Source organism: Somniosus microcephalus, unplaced genomic scaffold (assembly GCF_052327205.1).
Source record: "Somniosus microcephalus isolate GS21.2 unplaced genomic scaffold, FLI_Smic_1.0 unresolved_chr4, whole genome shotgun sequence".
Lineage (NCBI taxonomy): Eukaryota > Metazoa > Chordata > Chondrichthyes > Squaliformes > Somniosidae > Somniosus > Somniosus microcephalus.
Genome location: NW_028225182.1, coordinates 57,174,592 through 57,197,503, shown reverse-complemented (window position 1 = coordinate 57,197,503; position 22,912 = coordinate 57,174,592). Strand labels below are relative to the sequence as shown.

General features: G+C 61.1%; 1 protein-coding gene across 6 annotated transcripts in view; it reads right to left on the bottom strand.

Moving 5' to 3' along the window:
* Positions 1-21,319, bottom strand: part of LOC147091143 (protein INCA1-like) — a 32,619-nt gene extending 11,300 nt beyond the window's left edge. The window contains exons 1-5 of one of the 6 annotated variants that reach the window (XM_085977607.1): positions 21,223-21,319; positions 17,520-17,607; positions 10,033-10,107; positions 9,533-9,649; positions 8,809-8,851 (exon numbers count right to left, since the gene is read on the bottom strand). In XM_085977607.1, coding sequence (XP_085833733.1) covers positions 8,809-8,851; positions 9,533-9,649; positions 10,033-10,107; positions 17,520-17,607; positions 21,223-21,238 — 339 coding nt within the window. In that variant the 5' untranslated portion in view covers positions 21,239-21,319. Of the gene's footprint in view, positions 1-8,808; positions 8,852-9,532; positions 9,650-10,032; positions 10,108-17,519; positions 17,608-21,208 lie in introns of all 6 variants that reach the window. The other 5 variants (XM_085977609.1, XM_085977608.1, XM_085977611.1 and 2 more) reach the window with 5 other exon arrangements.
* Between the last annotated feature and the right edge of the window lie 1,593 nt (positions 21,320-22,912).

Sequence of the window (22,912 nt, the reverse complement as noted above, 5' to 3'; positions counted from 1 at the left end):
CTGACGAGCGGCTCCATTAAGGCGGGAGACTCTCACCCAAGAGATGGAGTGAAAGTCTCCTCTCTCTCTATGCGCCTGACACTCAGCCAGTTTGTAGGGTCGTGGAAAGCAAGGAATCTCAGAAATGGGCCGACAAGTGGCAGATGTAATTTAATACAGAGAAGTGTGAGGTGATGCATTTTGGCAGAAGGAACAGGGAGAGGCAATATACACTTAATGGCACAGTTTTAAAGTGTACAGGGACAGAGGGACCTGGGAGTTAATGTGCATAGGTCCCTGAAGGTGGCGGGACATATTGAGAGAGTGGTTAGCAATACATATGGTATCTTGGGCTTCATAAATAGAGGTACTGAGTACAAAAGTAGAGAAGTTATGCTGAACCTTTATAAAGCGCTGGTTAGGCCACAACTGGAGTACTGCGTCCAGTTCTGGTCACCACACTTTAGGAAGGATGTGAAGGCCCTTGAGAAGGTGCAGAGGGGATTTACCAGAATGGTTCCGGGGATGGGGGATCTTAGCTACAAGGACAGGTTGGAGAAGTTGGATTTGTTTTCATTGGAGCAAAGGAGGTTGAGGGGTGATTTGATCGAGGTGGACATGATTATGATGGGTTTGGATAGGCTAGACGGGGAAAGGCTGTTCCCACTAGTTGATGGTACAAGGACTAGGGGACACAGATTTAAGGTTTTGGGCAAGAGATACAGGGGGACGTGAGGAAAAACTTTTTTACGCAGCGAGTGGTGAGGACCTGGAACTCTCTGCTGACGGAAGTGGTGGAAGCGGAGACACTCGATGTTTTCAAGGAAGACTGGATAGGCACTTGAGGGAAATAAACTTGCAGGGCTACGGGGATAGAGCGGGGGAATGGGACTGACTGGATCGCTCCACAGAGAGCCGGCACGGACTCGATGGCCGAATGGCCTCCTTCTGTGCCGTTATGACTTTATGATAAAAATGGATTCACCTCCCTCCCGCACCCCAGTTACACAAACTCTTGCTCAGACTCATCAGTTTCACCCCACCCTAGTGTTCAGCTTTTCTATCCTTCTTCATCAAGCTCAGGAAAGTCAGCATGTGGGGGGGTGGGGGGGGGGGGGGGGGGGGGGGGGGGAAGAGAAGGGACACCGGGGGGGGGGGGCGGTGGGGAGAGGAGGGACAACGGGGGGGGGGGGGGGGGTGGAAGAGGAGGGACACCGGGGGGGGGGGGGAGAGGAGGGACACCGGGGGGGGGAGAGGAGGGACACCGGGGGGGGGGAGAGGAGGGACACCGGGGGGGGGGGGAGAGGAGGGACACCGGGGGGTGGGGAGAGGAGGGACACCGGGGGGGGGGGGGAGAGGAGGGACACCGGGGGGGGGGAGAGGAGGGACACCGGGGGGGGGGAGAGGAGGGACACCGGGGGGGGGGGAGAGGAGGGACACCGGGGGGGGGGGGGAGGAGGGACACCGGGGGGGGGGGGGAGAGGAGGGACACCGGGGGGGGGGGGGAGAGGAGGGACACCGGGGGCGGGGGGAGAGGAGGGACACCGGGGGGGGGGGAGAGGAGGGACACCGGGGGGGGGGGGAGAGGAGGGACACCGGGGGGGGGGAGAGGAGGGACACCGGGGGGGGGGGGAGAGGAGGGACACCGGGGGGGGGGGAGGAGGGACACCGGGGGGGGGGAGAGGAGGGACACCGGGGGGGGGGGGAGAGGAGGGACACCGGGGGGGGGGGAGAGGAGGGACACCGGGGGGGGGGAGAGGAGGGACACCGGGGGGGGGGGGAAGAGGAGGGACACCGGGGGGGGGGGAGAGGAGGGACACCGGGGGGGGGGAGAGGAGGGACACCGGGGGGGGGGGAGAGGAGGGACACCGGGGGGGGGAGAGGAGGGACACCGGGGGGGGGGAGAGGAGGGACACCGGGGGGGGGGAGAGGAGGGACACCGGGGGGGGGGAGAGGAGGGACACCGGGGGGGGGGAGAGGAGGGACACCGGGGGGGGGGAGAGGAGGGACACCGGGGGGGGGGGGGGGGAGAGGAGGGACACCGGGGGGGGGGGAGAGGAGGGACACCGGGAGGGGGGGAGAGGAGGGACACCGGGGGGGGGGGAGAGGAGGGACACCGGGGGGGGGGGAGAGGAGGGACACCGGGGGGGGGGGGGGGGGGGAGAGGAGGGACACCGGGGGGGGGGGTGAGAGGAGGGACACCGGGGGGGGTGAGAGGAGGGACACCGGGGGGGGGGGAGAGGAGGGACACCGGGGGGGGGGGGGGGGGAGAGACACCGGGGGGGAGAGAGGAGGGACACTGGGGGGAGAGAGGAGGGACACTGGGGGGAGAGAGGAGGGACACTGGGGGAGAGAGGAGGGACACTGGGGGGAGAGAGGAGGGACACTGGGGGAGAGAGGAGGGACACTGGGGGGAGAGAGGAGGGACACTGGGGGGGGAGAGGAGGGACACTGGGGGGGAGAGGAGGGACACTGGGGGGGAGAGGAGGGACACTGGGGGGGAGAGGAGGGACACTGGGGGGGAGAGGAGGGACACTGGGGGGGGAGAGGAGGGACACTGGGGGGGAGAGGAGGGACACTGGGGGGGGAGAGGAGGGACACTGGGGGGGGAGAGGAGGGACACTGGGGGGGAGAGGAGGGACACTGGGGGGGGGAGAGGAGGACACTGGGGGGGGAGAGGAGGGACACTGGGGGGGAGAGGAGGGACACTGGGGGGGGAGAGGAGGGACACTGGGGGGGAGAGGAGGGACACTGGGGGGGGAGAGGAGGGACACTGGGGGGGGAGAGGAGGGACACTGGGGGGGGAGAGGAGGGACACTGGGGGGGGGAGAGGAGGGACACTGGGGGGGGGAGAGGAGGGACACTGGGGGGGGAGAGGAGGGACACTGGGGGGGGGAGAGGAGGGACACTGGGGGGGAGAGGAGGGACACTGGGGGGGGAGAGGAGGGACACTGGGGGGGGAGAGGAGGGACACTGGGGGGGGAGAGGAGGGACACTGGAGGGGGAGAGGAGGGACACTGGGGGGGGAGAGGAGGGACACTGGGGGGGGAGAGGAGGGACACTGGGGGGGAGAGGAGGGACACTGGGGGGGAGAGGAGGGACACTGGGGGGGGAGAGGAGGGACACTGGGGGGGAGAGGAGGGACACTGGGGGGGGAGAGGAGGGACACTGGGGGGGGAGAGGAGGGACACTGGGGGGGGAGAGGAGGGACACTGGGGGGGAGAGGAGGGACACTGGGGGGGGAGAGGAGGGACACTGGGGGGGAGAGGAGGGACACTGGGGGGGGAGAGGAGGGACACTGGGGGGGGAAGAGGAGGGACACTGGGGGGGAAGAGGAGGGACACTGGGGGGGAAGAGGAGGGACACTGGGGGGGGAGAGGAGGGACACTGGGGGGGAGAGGAGGGACACTGGGGGGGGAGAGGAGGGACACTGGGGGGGGAGAGGAGGGACACTGGGGGGGGAGAGGAGGGACACTGGGGGGGGAGAGGAGGGACACTGGGGGGGGAGAGGAGGGACACTGGGGGGGGAGAGGAGGGACACTGGGGGGGGAGAGGAGGGACACTGGGGGGGGAGAGGAGGGACACTGGGGGGGGAGAGGAGGGACACTGGGGGGGAGAGGAGGGACACTGGGGGGGGAGAGGAGGGACACTGGGGGGGGGAGAGGAGGGACACTGGGGGGGGAGAGGAGGGACACTGGGGGGGGGAGAGGAGGGACACTGGGGGGGGAGAGGAGGGACACTGGGGGGGGAGAGGAGGGACACTGGGGGGGGAGAGGAGGGACACTGGGGGGGAGAGGAGGGACACTGGGGGGGGAGAGGAGGGACACTGGGGGGGGAGAGGAGGGACACTGGGGGGGGAGAGGAGGGACACTGGGGGGGGAGAGGAGGGACACTGGGGGGGGAGAGGAGGGACACTGGGGGGGGAGAGGAGGGACACTGGGGGGGGAGAGGAGGGACACTGGGGGGGGAGAGGAGGGACACTGGGGGGGGAGAGGAGGGACACTGGGGGGGAGAGGAGGGACACTGGGGGGGAGAGGAGGGACACTGGGGGGGGAGAGGAGGGACACTGGGGGGGGAGAGGAGGGACACTGGGGGGGAGAGGAGGGACACTGGGGGGGAGAGGAGGGACACTGGGGGGGGAGAGGAGGGACACTGGGGGGGAGAGGAGGGACACTGGGGGGGGAGAGGAGGGACACTGGGGGGGAGAGGAGGGACACTGGGGGGGGAGGAGGGACACTGGGGGGGGGGGGGGAGAGGAGGGACACTGGGGGGGGGGAAGAGGAGGACACGGGGGGGGGAGGGAGGGAGAGGAGGGACACGGGGGGGGAGGGGAGAGGAGGGACACGGGGGGGGGGGGAGAGGAGGGACACGGGGGGGGGGGGAGAGGGGAGAGGAGGGACACGGGGAGAGGGGAGAGGAGGGACACGGGGGGGGGGGGGGGAGAGGAGGGACACGGGGGGGGGGGGGGAGAGGAGGGACACGGGGGGGGGGGAGAGGAGGGACACGGGGGGGGGAGAGGAGGGACACTGGGGGGGGGGGAGAGGAGGGACACTTGGGGGGGGGAGAGGAGGGACACTGGGGGGGGGAGAGGAGGGACACTGGGGGGGGGGAGAGGAGGGACACTGGGGGGGGGGGGGAGAGGAGGGACACTGGGGGGGGGGAGAGGAGGGACACTGGGGGGGGGGGAGAGGAGGGACACTGGGGGGGGGAGAGGAGGGACACTGGGGGGGGGGAGAGGAGGGACACTGGGGGGGGGGAGAGGAGGGACACTGGGGGGGGGGGGGAGAGGAGGGACACTGGGGGGGGGGGGAGAGGAGGGACACTGGGGGGGGAGAGGAGGGACACTGGGGGGGGGAGAGGAGGGACACTGGGGGGGGGGAGAGGAGGGACACTGGGGGGGGGGAGAGGAGGGACACTGGGGGGGGGGAGAGGAGGGACACTGGGGGGGGGGGAGAGGAGGGACACTGGGGGGGGGGGAAGAGGAGGGACACTGGGGGGGGGGAAGAGGAGGGACACTGGGGGGGGGGAAGAGGAGGGACACGGGGGGGGGAAGAGGAGGGACACGGGGGGGGGGAAGAGGAGGGACACGGGGGGGGGGGGAAGAGGAGGGACACGGGGGGGGGGGGGAAGAGGAGGGACACGGGGGGGGGGGGGAAGAGGAGGGACACGGGGGGGGGGGAAGAGGAGGGACACGGGGGGGGGGGGAAGAGGAGGGACACGGGGGGGGGGGAAGAGGAGGGACACGGGGGGGGGGAAGAGGAGGGACACGGGGGGGGGGGGGGGAAGAGGAGGGACGGGGGGGGGGGGAAGAGGAGGGACACGGGGGGGGGAAGAGGAGGGACACGGGGGGGGGGGAAGAGGAGGGACACGGGGGGGGGAAGAGGAGGGACACGGGGGGGGGGGGAAGAGGAGGGACACGGGGGGGGGGGAAGAGGAGGGACACGGGGGGGGGGAAGAGGAGGGACACGGGGGGGGGGAAGAGGAGGGACACGGGGGGGGGAAGAGGAGGGACACGGGGGGGGGGAAGAGGAGGGACACGGGGGGGGGAAGAGGAGGGACACGGGGGGGGGAAGAGGAGGGACACGGGGGGGGGGAAGAGGAGGGACACGGGGGGGGGAAGAGGAGGGACACGGGGGGGGGGGAAGAGGAGGGACACGGGGGGGGAAGAGGAGGGACACGGGGGGGGGGAAGAGGAGGGACACGGGGGGGGGGAAGAGGAGGGACACGGGGGGGGGGAAGAGGAGGGACACGGGGGGGGGGAAGAGGAGGGACACGGGGGGGGGGAAGAGGAGGGACACGGGGGGGGGGAAGAGGAGGGACACGGGGGGGGGAAGAGGAGGGACACGGGGGGGGGGAAGAGGAGGGACACGGGGGGGGGAAGAGGAGGGACACGGGGGGGGGGGGAAGAGGAGGGACACGGGGGGGGGGAAGAGGAGGGACACGGGGGGGGGGGAAGAGGAGGGACACGGGGGGGGGAAGAGGAGGGACACGGGGGGGGAAGAGGAGGGACACGGGGGGGGGAAGAGGAGGGACACGGGGGGGAAGAGGAGGGACACGGGGGGGGAAGAGGAGGGACACGGGGGGGGAAGAGGAGGGACACGGGGGGGGGGGGGAAGAGGAGGGACACGGGGGGGGGGGAAGAGGAGGGACACGGGGGGGGGGAAGAGGAGGGACACGGGGGGGGGGAAGAGGAGGGACACGGGGGGGGAAGAGGAGGGACACGGGGGGGAAGAGGAGGGACACGGGGGGGGAAGAGGAGGGACACGGGGGGGGAAGAGGAGGGACACGGGGGGGGAAGAGGAGGGACACGGGGGGGGAAGAGGAGGGACACGGGGGGGGAAGAGGAGGGACACGGGGGGGGAAGAGGAGGGACACGGGGGGGGGAAGAGGAGGGACACGGGGGGGAAGAGGAGGGACACGGGGGGGGAAGAGGAGGGACACGGGGGGGAAGAGGAGGGACACGGGGGGGGAAGAGGAGGGACACGGGGGGGGAAGAGGAGGGACAGGGGGGGAAGAGGAGGGACACTGGGGGGGGAAGAGGAGGGACACTGGGGGGGGGAAGAGAGGGACACTGGGGGGGAAGAGAGGGACACTGGGGGGGGAAGAGGAGGGACACTGGGGGGGGGAAGAGGAGGGACACTGGGGGGGGAAGAGGAGGGACACTGGGGGGGGGAAGAGGAGGGACACTGGGGGGGGGAAGAGGAGGGACACTGGGGGGGGAAGAGGAGGGACACTGGGGGGGGAAGAGGAGGGACACTGGGGGGGGAAGAGGAGGGACACTGGGGGGGGGAAGAGGAGGGACACTGGGGGGGGAAGAGGAGGGACACTGGGGGGGGGGGAAGAGGAGGGACACTGGGGGGGGGAAGAGGAGGGACACTGGGGGGGGGGAAGAGGAGGGACACTGGGGGGGGGAAGAGGAGGGACACTGGGGGGGGGGGGAAGAGGAGGGACACTGGGGGGGGGGGAAGAGGAGGGACACTGGGGGGGGGGGAAGAGGAGGGACACTGGGGGGGGGGAAGAGGAGGGACACTGGGGGGGGGAAGAGGAGGGACACTGGGGGGGGGGAAGAGGAGGGACACTGGGGGGGGGAAGAGGAGGGACACTGGGGGGGGGAAGAGGAGGGACACTGGGGGGGGGGGAAGAGGAGGGACACTGGGGGGGGGGAAGAGGAGGGACACTGGGGGGGGGGAAGAGGAGGGACACTGGGGGGGGGGAAGAGGAGGGACACTGGGGGGGGGGAAGAGGAGGGACACTGGGGGGGGGGAAGAGGAGGGACACTGGGGGGGGGGAAGAGGTGGGACACTGGCGGGGGGGAAGAGGAGGGACACTGGCGGGGGGGGAAGAGGAGGGACACTGGGGGGGGGTGGGGGGAGAGGAGGACACTGGGGGGGGGGGAAGAGGAGGGACACTGGGGGCGGGGGGAAGAGGAGGGACACTGGGGGCGGGGGGGGGAGAAGAGGAGGGACACTGGGGGGGGGCGGGGGGGGGAGGGAGGGAGGGAGGGAGGGGGAGAGGGAGAGGAGGCTGCCCTATTAAAGAATTGGCTGTGGTTTCATACTGATCGATGTCGGTCTGTCTCCTCTTCAGCTCCTCCATGTGACAGATGACTGCCATGACGCGCCTCTCGCCGGCTACCCTCCGCCTGCCTTTCCTTTTGCCATACAGTTCTCTTGGTGAAGGAAGTCTCTCCAGCTCCATGGATGGAGTGGGACGCCTAATGTCCTGTTCAACGTTTGGTCTTTGGGCGGGCCTGACTGCTGAGCTGCAGCAGAGAGAGACATCCGTTACATAAATCGACAGCTCCCCCGGCGGCGAGGGGCCCTCGCCCCCCCTCCCCCGGCGGCGAGGGGCCCTCGCCCCCCCCCCTCCCCCGGCGGCGAGGGGCCCTCGCCCCCCCTCCCCCGGCGGCGAGGGCCCTCGCCCCCCCTCCCCCGGCGGCGAGGGGCCCTCGCCCCCCCCCCCTCCCCCGGCGGCGAGGGGCCCTCGCCCCCCCTCCCCCGGCGGCGAGGGGCCCCTCGCCCCCCCTCCCCCGGCGGCGAGGGGCCCTCGCCCCCCCTCCCCCGGCGAGGGGCCCTCGCCCCCCCTCCCCCGGCGGCGAGGGGCCTCGCCCCCCCCCCTCCCCCGGCGGCGAGGGGCCCTCGCCCCCCCTCCCCCGGCGGCGAGGGGCCCTCGCCCCCCCTCCCCCGGCGGCGAGGGGCCCTCGCCCCCCCTCCCCCGGCGAGGGGCCCTCGCCCCCCCTCCCCCGGCGAGGGGCCCTCGCCCCCTCCCGCAGTGAGGGGTCCTCGCTCTCCCCCAGTGAGGGGCCCTCGCCCTGTGAGGGGTCCTCGCTCCCCCCCAGTGAGGGACCCTCGCCCCCTCCCCCAGTGAAGGGCTCTCGCTCCCCCCCAGTGAGGGGCTGTGTGATCTGCCCCGTTCCAAGTCAAGTTCATTTCTAACCCGTCCCAGCACTGCTCCCTGGTGGACATCACAGTGTACATCCATTACACGCTCCTTAAACCGACCTCTCTGCCCGAGCTTCAGGTCACCTGCCCTAATAGCTCATGTGGCTCGGTGTCAAATTTTGTTCAATAATCGCTCCTGTGAAGCGCCCTGGGACGTTTTACTATGTTAAAGGCGCTGTGTAAATGCAAGTTGTTGTTTGCAGCAGGCTCCAGTGCAGTCCAGTGTTGCTGCCCCCCCACCCCACAGGGTGAGGTTTGCAGTGTTGGGGGGGGCGTTCTGTGTCGCACTGGGACTGCAGAGCACACTCTCCCACCCACAGCAGCTTAAACCCCACTTGGTGTATCGGAGCTACAGACCTCAGAACACACCCCGCACCGTGTGACGTACCAATCTCGGGGGGGCCTCTTCGTACACTTCCAACCAATGAGGGCTGAAAAACACAAGAGGGAGGGGTTACGCTGCAGGGCGAACAATCTGCGGGGGAATTACTGCAATTTAACGATCTCGCTGTCCACTGGGTACGGGCACCAGCTACCCTCTGCTGCCTCACCGAACGGGCCATTCGACATAGTAATGGTAGAATTTATACAGCACAGGCGGCCACTCAGCCCCTCGTACCTGTGTCAGCATAGATAGCGAGTGGCACCCGGCTATTCCACACTGGCTGCCATCACAGCCAAGCCTGGCCATTTGACCTCCTCCCTAACCCGGGGGCGGCAGGACGAGAGCAACGGTAGCGCCCGTGGCAGGGCGCCAGTGGAGTGTGGACCCAGGAGCGGGCGTGCCGTCTTCCTGGCCCACACCACAGGGCGCCGATTCCCACTGAAGCCCTGCTCTGTCAGGTACTTGCTGCTCTCGTTCCATTCGACCTCCTCCACAACCCCGCCAATGGTGAGGACTGGCTGAGCCCTTCGCCGCCCCTCCGCCCAGAGATACCCCCCCCCAGAGCTCCCCCACCACCCCCCCCAGAGCTCCCCCCCGCAAAGAGCTCCCCCACCCCCCGCCCAGAGCTTCCCCCCCCCCACCCCCCCACGCTCTCCTTGCTCCCCGGAGCCGGCCTGTGGGCCAGTGTGGAGCCTCTCACCGTAGCCAGGTGTGTTACCGTACTTACCCTGCCAGTTGGACTGGGCTCTCGAGGTCCGTCTCACAGGCCCAGTCCCTGACAGCGGGGGAACACTGCAGTCCGGTTTCATCGTCTGTGTTGTATCTGCTCACCATCCTCGAACACCTACAATGGGTTAACAAATAAACACAAACACAGAGAGGGGGGCCAGGCAGGCAGCAGGGGGTTGGGCCGCGCTAACTGGACCCCAGCACTCTCTCATCTTCACACTCTCTTTAAGCACACTTCCGATTCTCCCTCTTCCTCCTTTCACAGGAACGGGAATGCGAGCATAGTGGTTATGTTACTGGACCAGAGGCCTGGGCTAGTGATCCAGGGACGTGAGTCCAAATCCCACCACGGCAGCTGGGAAATTTTAAATTCAGTTAATTAAATAAATCCGGAATAATTGCTAGTATCAGTAATGGTGACCATGAAACTACCGGATTGTCGTAAAAACCCATCTGGTTCACTAATGTCCTTTAGGGAAGGAAATCTACCGTCCTTACCCGGTCTGGCCGATGTGACTCCAGACCCACTGCCCTCTGAAATGGCCCAGCGAGACACTCAGTTGTAACAAACCGCTACAAAAATCAATAAAAAGAATAAAACCGGACGGACCACCCGGCATCGACCTCGGCACCGGCTTCGGACACGACAACGGCACACCCGGCCCAGTCGACCCTGCAATGTCCTCCTCACTAACATCTGGGGACTTGTGCCAAAATTGGGAGAGCTGTCCCACAGACTAGTCAAGCAACAGCCTGACATAGTCATACTCACAGAATCATACCTTTCAGCCAATGTCCCAAACTCCTCCATCACCGTCCCTGGGTATGTCCTGTCCGACCGGCAGGACCGGCCCACCAGGGGTGGCGGCACTGTGGTATACAGTCGGGAGGGAATGGCCCTGGGAGTCCTCAACATTGACACCGGACCCCATGAAGTCTCATGACTTCAGGTCAAACATGGGCAAGGAAACCTCCTGGTGATTACCACCTACCGCCCTCCCTCAGCTGATGAATCAGTACTCCTCCATGTTGAACACCACTTGGGAGAAGCACTGAGAGTAGCAAGGGCACAGAATGTACTCTGGGTGGGGGACTTCAATGTCCATCACCAAGAGTGGCTCGGTAGCACCACTACTGACCGAGCTGGCCGAGTCCTGAAGGACACAGCTACCAGACTGGGCCTGTGGCAGGTGGTGAGAAAACCGAGGGGAAAACCTCCTTGACCTCGTTCTCACCAATCTACCTGTCGCAGATGCATCTGTCCATGACAGTATTGGTAGCAGTGACCACCTTGTGGAAACAAAGTCCCATCTTCACAATGAGGACACTCTCCATCGTGTTGTGTGGCACTACTACCGTGCTAAATGGGATAGATTCAAAACAGATCTAGGAGCTCAAAACTGGTCATCCACAAGGTGCTGTGGGCCATCAGCAACAGCAGAATTGTATTCCTCCACAATCTGTAACCTCATGGCCTGGCATATCCCTCTCTCTAACATTACCACCAAGCCAGAGGACCAACCCTGGTTCAATGAGGACTGTAGAAGAGCCTGCCAGGAGCAGCACCAGGCGTACCTAAAAATGAGGTGCCAACCTGGTGAAGTTACAATACATGCTAAACAGCGGAAGCAGCGTGTTACAGACAGGGCTAAGCGATCACACAACCAACAGATCAGATCAAAGCTCTGCAGTCCTGCCACATCCAGCCGTGAATGGTGGTGGACCATTAAACAACTAACGGGAGGAGGAGGCTCCATGAATATCCCCATCCTCAATGATGGTGGAGCCCAGCACACTGGTGCAAAAGACAAGGCTGAAGCGTTTGCAACCATCTTCAGCCAGAAGTGCTGAGTGGATGTCCATATCAGCCTCTTCCCGAGGTCCCCACCATCACAGAAGCCAGTCTTCAGCCAATTCGATTCACTCCAATATCAAGAAACGGCTGAGCGCACTGGATACAACAAAGGCTCTGGGCCCCAACAACATCCCGGCTATCGTGCTGAACACTTGTGCTCCAGAACTAGCTGGGCTTCTAGCCAAGCTGTTCCAGTACAGCTACAACGCTGGCATCTACCCGACAATGTGGAAAACTGCCCAGGTATGTCCTGTCCACAAAATGCAGGACAAATCCAACCCGGCCAATTACCGCCCCATCAGCCGACTCTCACCTTCCATGACTTTGCTGATGATTGTCGTCGACAGTGCTATCAAGCGGCACTTACTCACCAATAACCTGCTCACTGAGGCCCAGTTTGGGTTCTGGCAGGACCACTCGGCTCCAGACCTCACTACAGCCTTGGTCCAAACATGGACAAAAGAGCTGAATTCCAGAGGTCAGGTGAGAGTGAGTGCCCTGGACATCAAGGCAGCATTTGACCAAGTGTGGCATCAAGGAGCCCTCGTAAAACTGAAGTCAATGGGAATCGGGGGGAAAACACTCCACTGGCTGGAGTTATGCCGAGCACAAAGGAAGATGGTTGTGGTAGTTGGAGGTTAATCATCACAGCCGCAGGACATCACTGCAGGAGTTCCTCAGGGCAGTGTCCCAGGGCCAACCATCTTCAGCTGCTTCATCAATGACCTTCCCTTCATCAAAAGGTCAGAAGTGGGGATGTTCGCTGATGACTGCACAGTGTTCAGTTCCATTCACAACTCCTCAGATAGTGAAGCAGTCAATGCCCCCATGCAGCAAGACCTGGACAAGGCTTGGGCTGATAAGTGGTAAGTAACATTCGCGCCACACAAGTGCCAGGCAATGACTATCTCCAACAAGTGAGAGTGTAAGCACCGCCCCTTGGCATTCAACGGCATTACCATCGCCGAATCCCCCACCATCAACATCCTGGGGGTCACCATTGACCAGAAACTTAACTGGACCAGCCACATAAATACTGTGGCAACAAGAGCAGGTCAGAGGCTGGGTATTCTGCGGCGAGTGTCTCACCTCCTGACTCCCCAAAGCCTTTCCACCATCTACAAGGCACAAGTCAGGAGTGTGATGGAATACTCTCCACTTGCCTGGATGAGTGCAGCTCCAACAACACTCAAGAAGCTCGACACCATCCAGGACAAAGCAGCCCGCTTGATTGGCACCCCATCCACCACCTTAAACATTCACTCCCTCCACCACCGGCGCACCGTGGCTGCAGTGTGTACCATCTACAAGATGCACTGCAGCAACTCGCCAAGGCTTCTTCGGCAGCACCTCCCAAACCCGCGACCTCTTCCACCTAGAAGGACAAGGGCAGCAGGTGCATGGGAACACCACCACCTCCAAGTTCCCCTCCACGTCACACACCGTCCTGACTTGGAAATATATCGGCCGTTCCTTCATCGTCGCTGGGTCAAAATCCTGGGACTCCCTCCCTAACAGCACTGTGGGAGTACCTTCACCACACGGACTGCAGTGGTTCAAGGCGGTGGCACACCACCACCTTCTCGACGGCAACAAATGCTGGCCTTGCCAGCGACGCCCACATCCCATGAACGAATACATTTTTTTTTAATGTAATTCGCTGATAACGCTCATTTTATTCATCGTGAACATATTTTATTATTTACGATGACCTAATGCGCCCACTTACCCACCATGCACACCCGCCCTCTGTATACTTCCCCATTCCGCCAATCATTTATGATTTAAGGAACAACTTGCAGTCCTGTTGCACCTTTCACATCTTCATAGAACGGTTACAGCACAGGAGGAGGCCATTCGGCCCATCGAGGCCATGCCGGGATGTCCCAAAGCGTTTCACAACCGATGAATGAGTTTTTAAGTGCAGTCTCTGTTGTAATGTGGGCAGACACGGCGGGCCATGTGCACAGCAAGATCCCAGCAACAGCAAGCAATAAATGACCAATTTTATTGATGTTGAGGGATAAATATTGGCCCAGGACACCGGGGAGAAATCCCCCACTCTGCTTTGAATAGAGCCCGTGGGAGCTTTTACATCCACAAGAGGGCAGACGGAGCCTTGGTTTAACGTCTCATCTGAGTGACAGCTCCTCCAACAGTGCAGCACTCCCTCAGTACTGCACCTCCGACAGTGCAGCACTCCCTCAGTACTGCCCCTCCAACAGTGCGGCACTCCCTCAGTACTGCCCCTCCGACAGTGCGGCGCTCCCTCAGTACAGCTCCTCCAACAGTGCAGCACTCCCTCAGTACTGCCCCTCCGACAGTGCAGCACTCTCTCAGTACAGCTCCTCCGATAGTGCAGCGCTCCCTCAGTACTGCCCCTCCGACAGTGCGGCACTCCCTCAGTACAGCTCCTCCGATAGTGCAGCGCTCCCTCAGTACTGCCCGTCCTACAGTGCAGCACTCCCTCAGTACTGCCCCTCCGACAGTGCAGCACTCCCTCAGTACTGCACCTCCGATAGTGCAGCACTCCCTCAGTGCAGCTCCTCCGACAGTGCGGCGCTCCCTCAGTACTGCTCCTCCGACAGTGCGGCGCTCCCTCAGTACTGCTCCTCCGACAGTGCGGCGCTCCCTCAGTACTGCCCCTCCGACAGTACGGCGCTCCCTCAGTACTGCCCCTCCGACAGTGCAGCACTCCCTCAGTACTGCCCCTCCGACAGTGCAGCACTCTCAGTACTGCTCCTCCGACAGTGCGGCGCTCCCTCAGTACTGCCCCTCCGACAGTGCGGCGCTCCCTCAGTACTGCCCCTCCGACAGTACGGCGCTCCCTCAGTACTGCCCCTCCGACAGTGCAGCACTCCCTCAGTACTGCCCCTCCGACAGTGCAGCACTCTCTCAGTACTGCTCCTCCGACAGTGCGGCGCTCCCTCAGTACTGCCCCTCCGACAGTGCGGCGCTCCCTCAGTACTGCCCCTCCGACAGTACGGCGCTCCCTCAGTACTGCCCCTCCGACAGTGCCGCGCTCCCTCAGTACAGCTCCTCCGACAGTGCGGCGCTCCCTCAGTACAGCCCCTCCGACAGTGCGGCGCTCCCTCAGTACTGCCCCTCCGACAGTGCGGCGCTCCCTCAGTACTGCCCCTCCGAGTGAAGCCCACACCTGGAAACCTACAATGTCACCAACATGCAGGTGGATCACGGGCACAGCAAGGCCGGAGGGAGTGAATTCAGCCTCGATGGGTCGTGTACACATGAAATGGCAAGCTGGCAAATGTCAGTTCATTCCTGGCTTCTTTTGAAGAGGACGACGCTCACTATTTCTCCCTCCACGGTCAGAGGCAGGGGTCAATGCTGGGGTTAAATGCTGGGGTTACTGTCTGACAGGCATCAGGGACAGTACATCTCCCAGGGTCAATGGACAGTGCTCAGGAGCAGGAACCCTGGCTGATTTCCTCTCTCTCTAACACAGGGGTTACTGGGCAGTGCTCAGGAGCAGGAACCCCGGCTGATTTCCCCTCTCTCACCCAGGGGTCACTGGGCAGTGATCAGCAGCAGGAACCCCGGCTGATTTCCCCTCTCTCTGACCCAGGGGTCACTGGACAGTGATCAGGAGCAGGAACCCTGGCTGATTTCCCCTCTCTCTAACCCAGGGGTCACTGGACAGTGATCGGGAGCAGGAACCCTGGCTGATTTCCTCTCTCTCTAACCCAGGGGTCACTGGACAGTGATCAGGAGCGGGAACCCTGGCTGATTTCCCTCTCTCTCTAACCCAGGGGTCACTGGACAGTGACCAGGACCAGGAACGCTGGCTGATTTCCCTCTCTCTAACCCAGGGGTCACTGGACAGTGATCAGGAGCAGGAACCCTGGCTGATTTCCCCTCTCTCTAACCCAGGGGTCACTGGACAGTGATCAGGAGCAGGAACCCTGGCTGATTTCCCCTCTCTCTAACCCAGGGGTCACTGGACAGTGATCAGGAGCAGGAACCCTGGCTGATTTCCCCTCTCTCTAACCCAGGGGTCACTGGACAGTGATCAGGAGCAGGAACCCTGGCTGATTTCCCCTCTCTCTAACCTTGGGGTCACTGGACAGTGATCAGGAGCAGGAACCCTGGCTGATTTCCCCTCTCTCTAACCCAGGGGTCACTGGACAGTGATCAGGAGCAGGAACCCTAGCTGATTTCCCCTCTCTCTAACCCAGGGGTCACTGGGCAGTGATCAGGAGCAGGAACCCTGGCTGGTTTCCCCTCTCTCTAACCCGGGGTCACTGGACAGTGATCAGGGGCAGGAACCCTGGCTGATTTCCCCTCTCTCTAACAGGGGTCACTGGACAGTGATCGGGAGCAGGAACCCTGGCTATTTCCTCTCTCTCTAACCCAGGGGTCACTGGACAGTGATCAGAAGCAGGAACCCTAGCTGATTTCCCCTCTCTCTAACCCAGGGGTCACTGGACAGTGATCAGGAGCAGGAACCCTGGCTGATTTCCCCTCTCTCTAACCCAGGGGTCACTGGACAGTGATCAGGAGCAGGAACCCTGGCTGATTTCCCCCTCTCTAACCCAGGGGTCACTGGACAGTGATCAGGGGCAGGAACCCTGGCTGATTTCCCCTCTCTCTAACCCAGGGGTCACTGGACAGTGACCAGGAGCAGGAACCCTGGCTGATTTCCCCTCTCTCTAACCCAGGGGTCACTGGACAGTGATCAGGAGCAGGAACCCTGGCTGATTTCCTCTCTCTCTAACCCAGGGGTCACTGGACAGTGATCGGGAGCAGGAACCCTGGCTGATTTCCTCTCTCTCTAACCCAGGGGTCACTGGACAGTGATCGGGAGCAGTAACCCTGGCTGATTTTTCCTCTCTCTAACCCAGGGGTCACTGGACAGTGATCAGGAGCAGGAACCCTGGCTGATTTCCCCCTCTCTAACCCAGGGGTCACTGGACAGTGATCAGGAGCAGGAACCCTGGCTGATTTCCTCTCTCTCTAACCCAGGGGTCACTGGACAGTGATCGGGAGCAGTAACCCTGGCTGATTTTTCCTCTCTCTAACCCCGGGGTCACTGAACAGTGATCAGGAGCAGGAACCCTGGCTGATTTCCCCCTCTCTAACCCAGGGGTCACTGGACAGTGATCAGGAGCAGGAACCCTGGCTGATTTCCTCTCTCTCTAACCCAGGGGTCACTGGACAGTGATCGGGAACAGGAACCCTGGCTGATTTTTCCTCTCTCTAACCCAGGGGTCACTGGACAGTGATCGGGAGCAGGAACCTGGCTGATTTCCTCTCTCTCTAACCCAGGGGTCTCTGGGCAGTGATCGGGAGCAGTAACCCTGGCTGATTTTTCCTCTCTCTAACCCCGGGGTCACTGGACAGTGATCAGGAGCAGGAACCCTGGCTGATTTTTCCTCTCTCTAACCCCGGGGTCACTGGACAGTGATCGGGAACAGGAACCCTGGCTGATTTTTCCTCTCTCTAACCCAGGGGTCACTGGACAGTGATCGGGAGCAGGAACCCTGGCTGATTTCCTCTCTCTCTAACCCAGGGGTCTCTGGGCAGTGATCGGGAGCAGTAACCCTGGCTGATTTTTCCTCTCTCTAACCCCGGGGTCACTGGACAGTGATCAGGAGCAGTAACCCTGGCTGATTTTTCCTCTCTCTAACCCCGGGGTCACTGGACAGTGATCAGGAGCAGGAACCCTGGCTGATTTCCCCCTCTCTAACCCAGGGGTCACTGGACAGTGATCAGGAGCAGGAACCCTGGCTGATTTTTCCTCTCTCTAACCCAGGGGTCACTGGACAGTGATCAGGAGCAGGAACCCTGGCTGATTTCCCCTCTCTCTAACCCAGGGGTCACTGGACAGTGACCAGGAGCAGGAACCCTGGCTGATTTTTCCTCTCTCTAACCCAGGGGTCACTGGACAGTGATCGGGAGCAGTAACCCTGGCTGATTTTTCCTCTCTCTAACCCAGATGAACCTTACTGCCTTTCCCGCTGACTGGCTGAGATAAGAAAGCAGCACAGAGCTGGAACCTGAAACCACCCGATCTCCGTGACCCGTTTACTGGGCGGTGCATTCACCCACTGAGACATCTGCAGGACCAAAAACATCATCTCCCTGGAAAAATACACAAGAAATAACGTACGTTACAAACGGTATAAAATTCTCCTCATTCTCATCTCCAGGGCTGCCGTGGAGACTCCAAGGTGTTTTGAAATGCTGACTCATCGCAGCTGCGTACAAACAGAAGAAAGAAAATTAACTTAGAACTTAGATTGAGCAAAGCACAAAAGAGAGTGAGAGAGCGCAAGAGAGAGAGACAGAGAGAATAAAAGACTGAAAGTGAAAGACAGAGAGAGTCAGAGACAGAGGGAGTGAGAGGGACAGAGTCAGACTAAAGAATAGACAGAGAGCGAGAGACAAGTGAATGAGAGTGAGACAGAGCAAGGGTAGCGAGAGCAAGACAGGGAAAGAGACACACAGCGACAGGCAGATAGAGCAAAAGTAAGACAGAGTGAGAGTGAGAGAAAGGAAGAGACGTGGAGCAAGCACGATTGAGTGAAAGCGAGAGAGAGCAAGTGATAGACAGAGAAATGGGAGAAAGTCAGAGACCAAGGAACAGGAGGCACAGCAAGAGAGACAAAGTCAGCGACGATGGAACGTGAGGCACAGAGAAGGGAAGAGCAAGAGTCAAACCTCAGCCAGAGAGATTTGGGGGATCTCACCAGATCCCATGTCTAGCCAGACCCTGAACCCAGACCCCCATGAGCCAAGCCCCACGGCTGGATGAGCGGCCAGGTGCTGGACACAGACGTCTACCAACCAGACTGCACCAATCAGAGCCCCACCAACGAGCCGGTCAGCCCAGACCAAGACTTCCACTCGCCAGACCCCAAGTCCTGGACCCTCTGTTCCAGATCTCCACCAGCCAGCCAACCACCTCAAACCAACCAGATCTGGACCACGACCGCCAGCCCGCCAGTCACCAGGCCCTGGGCCCCCAGTGTCCCACTCCCGTCTCTTGACCTTGGAGTCTTTTCATATCACCTTCAGTGCTCGAACACTCATCAACCATCACCCGGCCCTGGTTTCTTCTCCCCTCTCAACCACAACAACCTGCATTTATATAGCGCCTTTAATGTAGTAAAACGTCCCAAGGCGCTTCACAGGAGCGATTATCAGATACAATTTGACACCGAGCCACATGAGGAGATATTAGGGCAGGTGACCCAAAAGCTTGGTCCAAGAGGGAGGTTTTAAGGAGCGTTTTAAGGAGGAGAGAGAGGCGGAGAGGTTTAGGGAGAGAATTCCAGAGCTCGGGGCCCATGCAGCTGAAGGCACGGCCGCCAATGGCGGAGCGATGGAAATCGGGGGATGCACAAGAGGGCAAAATAGGAGGGGCGCGGATATCTCGGGGGTTGTAGGGCTGGAGGAGGTTACAGAGATAGGGAGGGGTTGTAGGAGTGGAGGAGGTTACAGAGATAGGGAGGGTTGTTGGGGCTGGAGGAGGTTACAGAGATAGGGAGGGGTGTAGGGGCTGGAGGAGGTTACAGAGATAGGGAGGGGTTGTAGGAGTGGAGGAGGTTACAGAGATAGGGAGGGTTGTAGGGGCTGGAGGAGGTTACAGAGATAGGGAGGGTTGTAGGGGCTGGAGGAGGTTACAGAGATAGGGAGGGTTGTAGGGGCTGGAGGAGGTTACAGAGATAGGGAGGGTTGTAGGGGCTGGAGGAGGTTACAGAGATAGGGAGGGTTGTAGGGCTGGAGGAAGTTACAGAGATAGGGAGGGTTGTCGGGGCTGGAGGAGGTTACAGAGATAGGGAGGGTTGTAGGGCTGGAGGAGGTTACAGAGATAGAGAGGGTTGTAGGGGCTGGAGGAGGTTACAGAGATAGGGAGGGTTGTAGGGGCTGGAGGAGGTTACAGAGATAGGGAGGGGTGTAGGGGCTGGAGGAGGTTACAGAGATAGGGAGGGGTTGTAGGAGTGGAGGAGGTTACAGAGATAGGGAGGGTTGTTGGGGCTGGAGGAGGTTACAGAGATAGGGAGGGTTGTAGGGGCTGGAGGAGGTTACAGAGATAGGGAGGGTTGTAGGGGCTGGAGGAGGTTACAGAGATAGGGAGGGTTGTAGGGGCTGGAGGAGGTTACAGAGATAGGGAGGGTTGTAGGGGCTGGAGGAGGTTACAGAGATAGGGAGGGTTGTAGGGCTGGAGGAAGTTACAGAGATAGGGAGGGTTGTCGGGGCTGGAGGAGGTTACAGAGATAGGGAGGGTTGTAGGGCTGGAGGAGGTTACAGAGATAGGGAGGGTTGTAGGGCTGGAGGAGGTTACAGAGATAGGGAGGGTTGTAGGGGCTGGAGGAGGTTACAGAGATAGGGAGGGTTGTAGGGGCTGGAGGAGGTTACAGAGATAGGGAGGGTTGTAGGGGCTGGAGGAGGTTACAGAGATAGGGAGGGTTGTAGGGCTGGAGGAGGTTACAGAGATAGGGAGGGTTGTAGGGCTGGAGGAGGTTACAGAGATAGGGAGGGTTGTGGGGCTGGAGGAGGTTACAGAGATAGGGAGGGTTGTAGGGGCTGGAGGAGGTTACAGAGATAGAGAGGGTTGTAGGGCTGGAGGAGGTTGCAGAGATAGGGAGGGTTGTAGGGCTGGAGGAGGTTACAGAGATAGGGAGGGTTGTATGGCTGGAGGAGGTTACAGAGATAGGGAGGGGAGTGGGGCTGGAGGAGGTTACAGAGATAGGGAGGGTTGTCGGGGCTGGAGGAGGTTACAGAGATAAGGAGGGTTGTAGGGCTGGAGGAGGTTACAGATAGGGAGGGTTGTAGGGCTGGAGGAGGTTACAGAGATAGGGAGGGTTGTAGGGGCTGGAGGAGGTTACAGAGATAGGGAGGGTTGTAGGGGCTGGAGGAGGTTACAGAGATGGGGAGGGTTGTAGGGCTGGAGGAGGTTACAGAGATAGGGAGGGTTGTGGGGCTGGAGGAGGTTACAGAGATAGGGAGGGTTGTAGGGGCTGGAGGAGGTTACAGAGATAGAGAGGGTTGTAGGGCTGGAGGAGGTTGCAGAGATAGGGAGGGTTGTAGGGCTGGAGGAGGTTACAGAGATAGGGAGGGTTGTAGGGCTGGAGGAGGTTACAGAGATAGGGAGGGTTGTAGGGGCTGGAGGAGGTTACAGAGATAGGGAGGGTTGTAGGGGCTGGAGGAGGTTACAGAGATAGGGAGGGTTGTAGGGCTGGAGGAGGTTACAGAGATAGGGAGGGTAGTGGGGCTGGAGGAGGTTACAGAGATAGGGAGGGTTGTAGGGGCTGGAGGAGGTTACAGAGATAAGGAGGGTTGTAGGGCTGGAGGAGGTTACAGATAGGGTGGGTTGTAGGGGCTGGAGGAGGTTACAGAGATAGGGAGGGTTGTAGGGGCTGGAGTAGGTTACAGAGATAGGGAGGGTTGTTGGGGCTGGAGGAGGTTACAGAGATAGGGAGGGTTGTAGGGGCTGGAGGAGGTTACAGAGATAGGGAGGGTTGTAGGGGCTGGAGGAGGTTACAGAGATAGGGAGGGTTGTAGGGGCTGGAGGAGGTTACAGAGATAGGGAGGGTTGTAGGGGCTGGAGGAGGTTACAGAGATAGGGAGGGGAGTGGGGGATGAGATCAAGTTTACAGAGAGTGGAAGTTTGGAAAGTTAGGGTCCCCACCCTGACCCGTGACCCCGTCACCCTGGTAACCAGTGCAGCGCCCGTCTCCCACCAAGTCAACTGATGTGAATTAACTGAGCTGCTGCAATGGAAATATGATCAGGAAGCTGGAGCAAAGGGCCCCAGGCCCACCCTATCCTCCCCGGCCCGGCCTCCAGCCCCACCTGCCGGGCCTCACCGAGCGGCAGCGCCATGCGTCGGGCCTACCCGCGCCTCACTTCCGGCTCCCTGTACGGCAGAGACGCGTCACTTCCGGCGCTCCGTCCGGCAAACCGTACAAAACCCTTCAAACAATGCAGGGCTGGTCAGTCAATGCACCACCTGTCAATCAATGCACCGCCTGTCAATCATTGCACGGCCTGTCAATCAATGCACCTCCTGTCAATCAATGCACGGCCTGTCAATCAATGCATCAACCTGTCAATCAATGCACGGCCTGTCAGTCAATGCCGCATCCTGGCAATCAATGCACCAACCTGTCAATCAATACACCACCTCTCAATCAATGCATCAACCTGTCAATCAATGCAGTGTCCTGTCAATCAATGCATCAACCTGTCAATCAATGCACCGCCTGTCAATCAATGCAGTGTCCTGTCAATCAATGCATCAATCTGTCAGTCAATGCATCACCTGTCAATCAATACACCGCTTGTCAATCAATGCACGGCCTGTCGATCAATGCTCAGCCTGTCAATCAATACACTGCTTGTTAATCAATGCTCAGTCTGTCAATCAATGCACCAACCGATCAACTTAGAAACAGGAGGAAGCCATTCAGCCCCTCGAGCCTGTTCCGCAATGCAATGAGATCATGGCTGATCTGAGACCTAACTCCATGTACCCGTCTATGGCCCGTATCACTTAATACATTTGGTTAACAAAAATCCATCAATCTCAGATATGAAATTAACAACTGACCCAGCATCAATTGCCGTTTGCGGAAGAGAGTTCCAAACTTCTACCACCCTGTGTGTGTAGAAGTGTTTCCTAATTTCACTCCTGAAAGGTCTGGCTCTAATTTTTAGACTCTGCCCCCAGTCCTAGAATCCCCAACCAGCGGAAATAGTTTCTCTCTATCTACACAATCCGTTCCCCTTAATATCTTGAAAACTTCGATCAGATCACCTGTTAACCTTCTAAATTCCAGGGAATACAACCTTAGTTTGTGTCATCTTTCCTCGTAACTTAACCCTTGGAGTCCGGGTATCATTCTAGTAATTTTTAATAAATTTGTTCCTGGGATGTGGGCGTCGCTGACAAGGCCAGCGTTTATTGCCCATCCCTAGTCGCCCCTTGAGAAGGTGGTGGTGAGCCGCCCTCTTGAACCGCTGCAGTCCGTGTGGTGAAGGTGCTCCCACAGTGCTGTTAGGGAGGGAGTTCCAGGATTGTGACCCAGTGCTGTCAGGGAGGGAGTTCCAGGATTGTGTCCCAGTGCTGTTAGGGAGCGAGTCCAAGGATTGTGACCCAGTGCTGTCAGGGAGCAAGCTCCAGGATTGTGACCCAGTGCTGTCCGGGAGGGAGTTCCAGGATTGTGACCCAGTGCTGTTAGGGAGCGAGTCCAAGGATTGTGACCCAGTGCTGTCAGGGAGCAAGCTCCAGGATTGTGACCCAGTGCTGTCCGGGAGGGAGTTCCAGGATTGTGTCCCAGTGCTGTTAGGGAGCGAGTCCAAGGATTGTGACCCAGTGCTGTCAGGGAGCAAGCTCCAGGATTGTGACCCAGTGCTGTCAGGGAGAGAGTTCCAGGATTGTGACCCAGTGCTGTCAGGGAGCGAGTTCCAGGATTGTGACCCAGTGCTGTCAGGGAGGGAGTTCCAAGATTGTGACCCAGTGCTGTCAGGGAGAGAGTTCCAGGATTGTGACCCAGT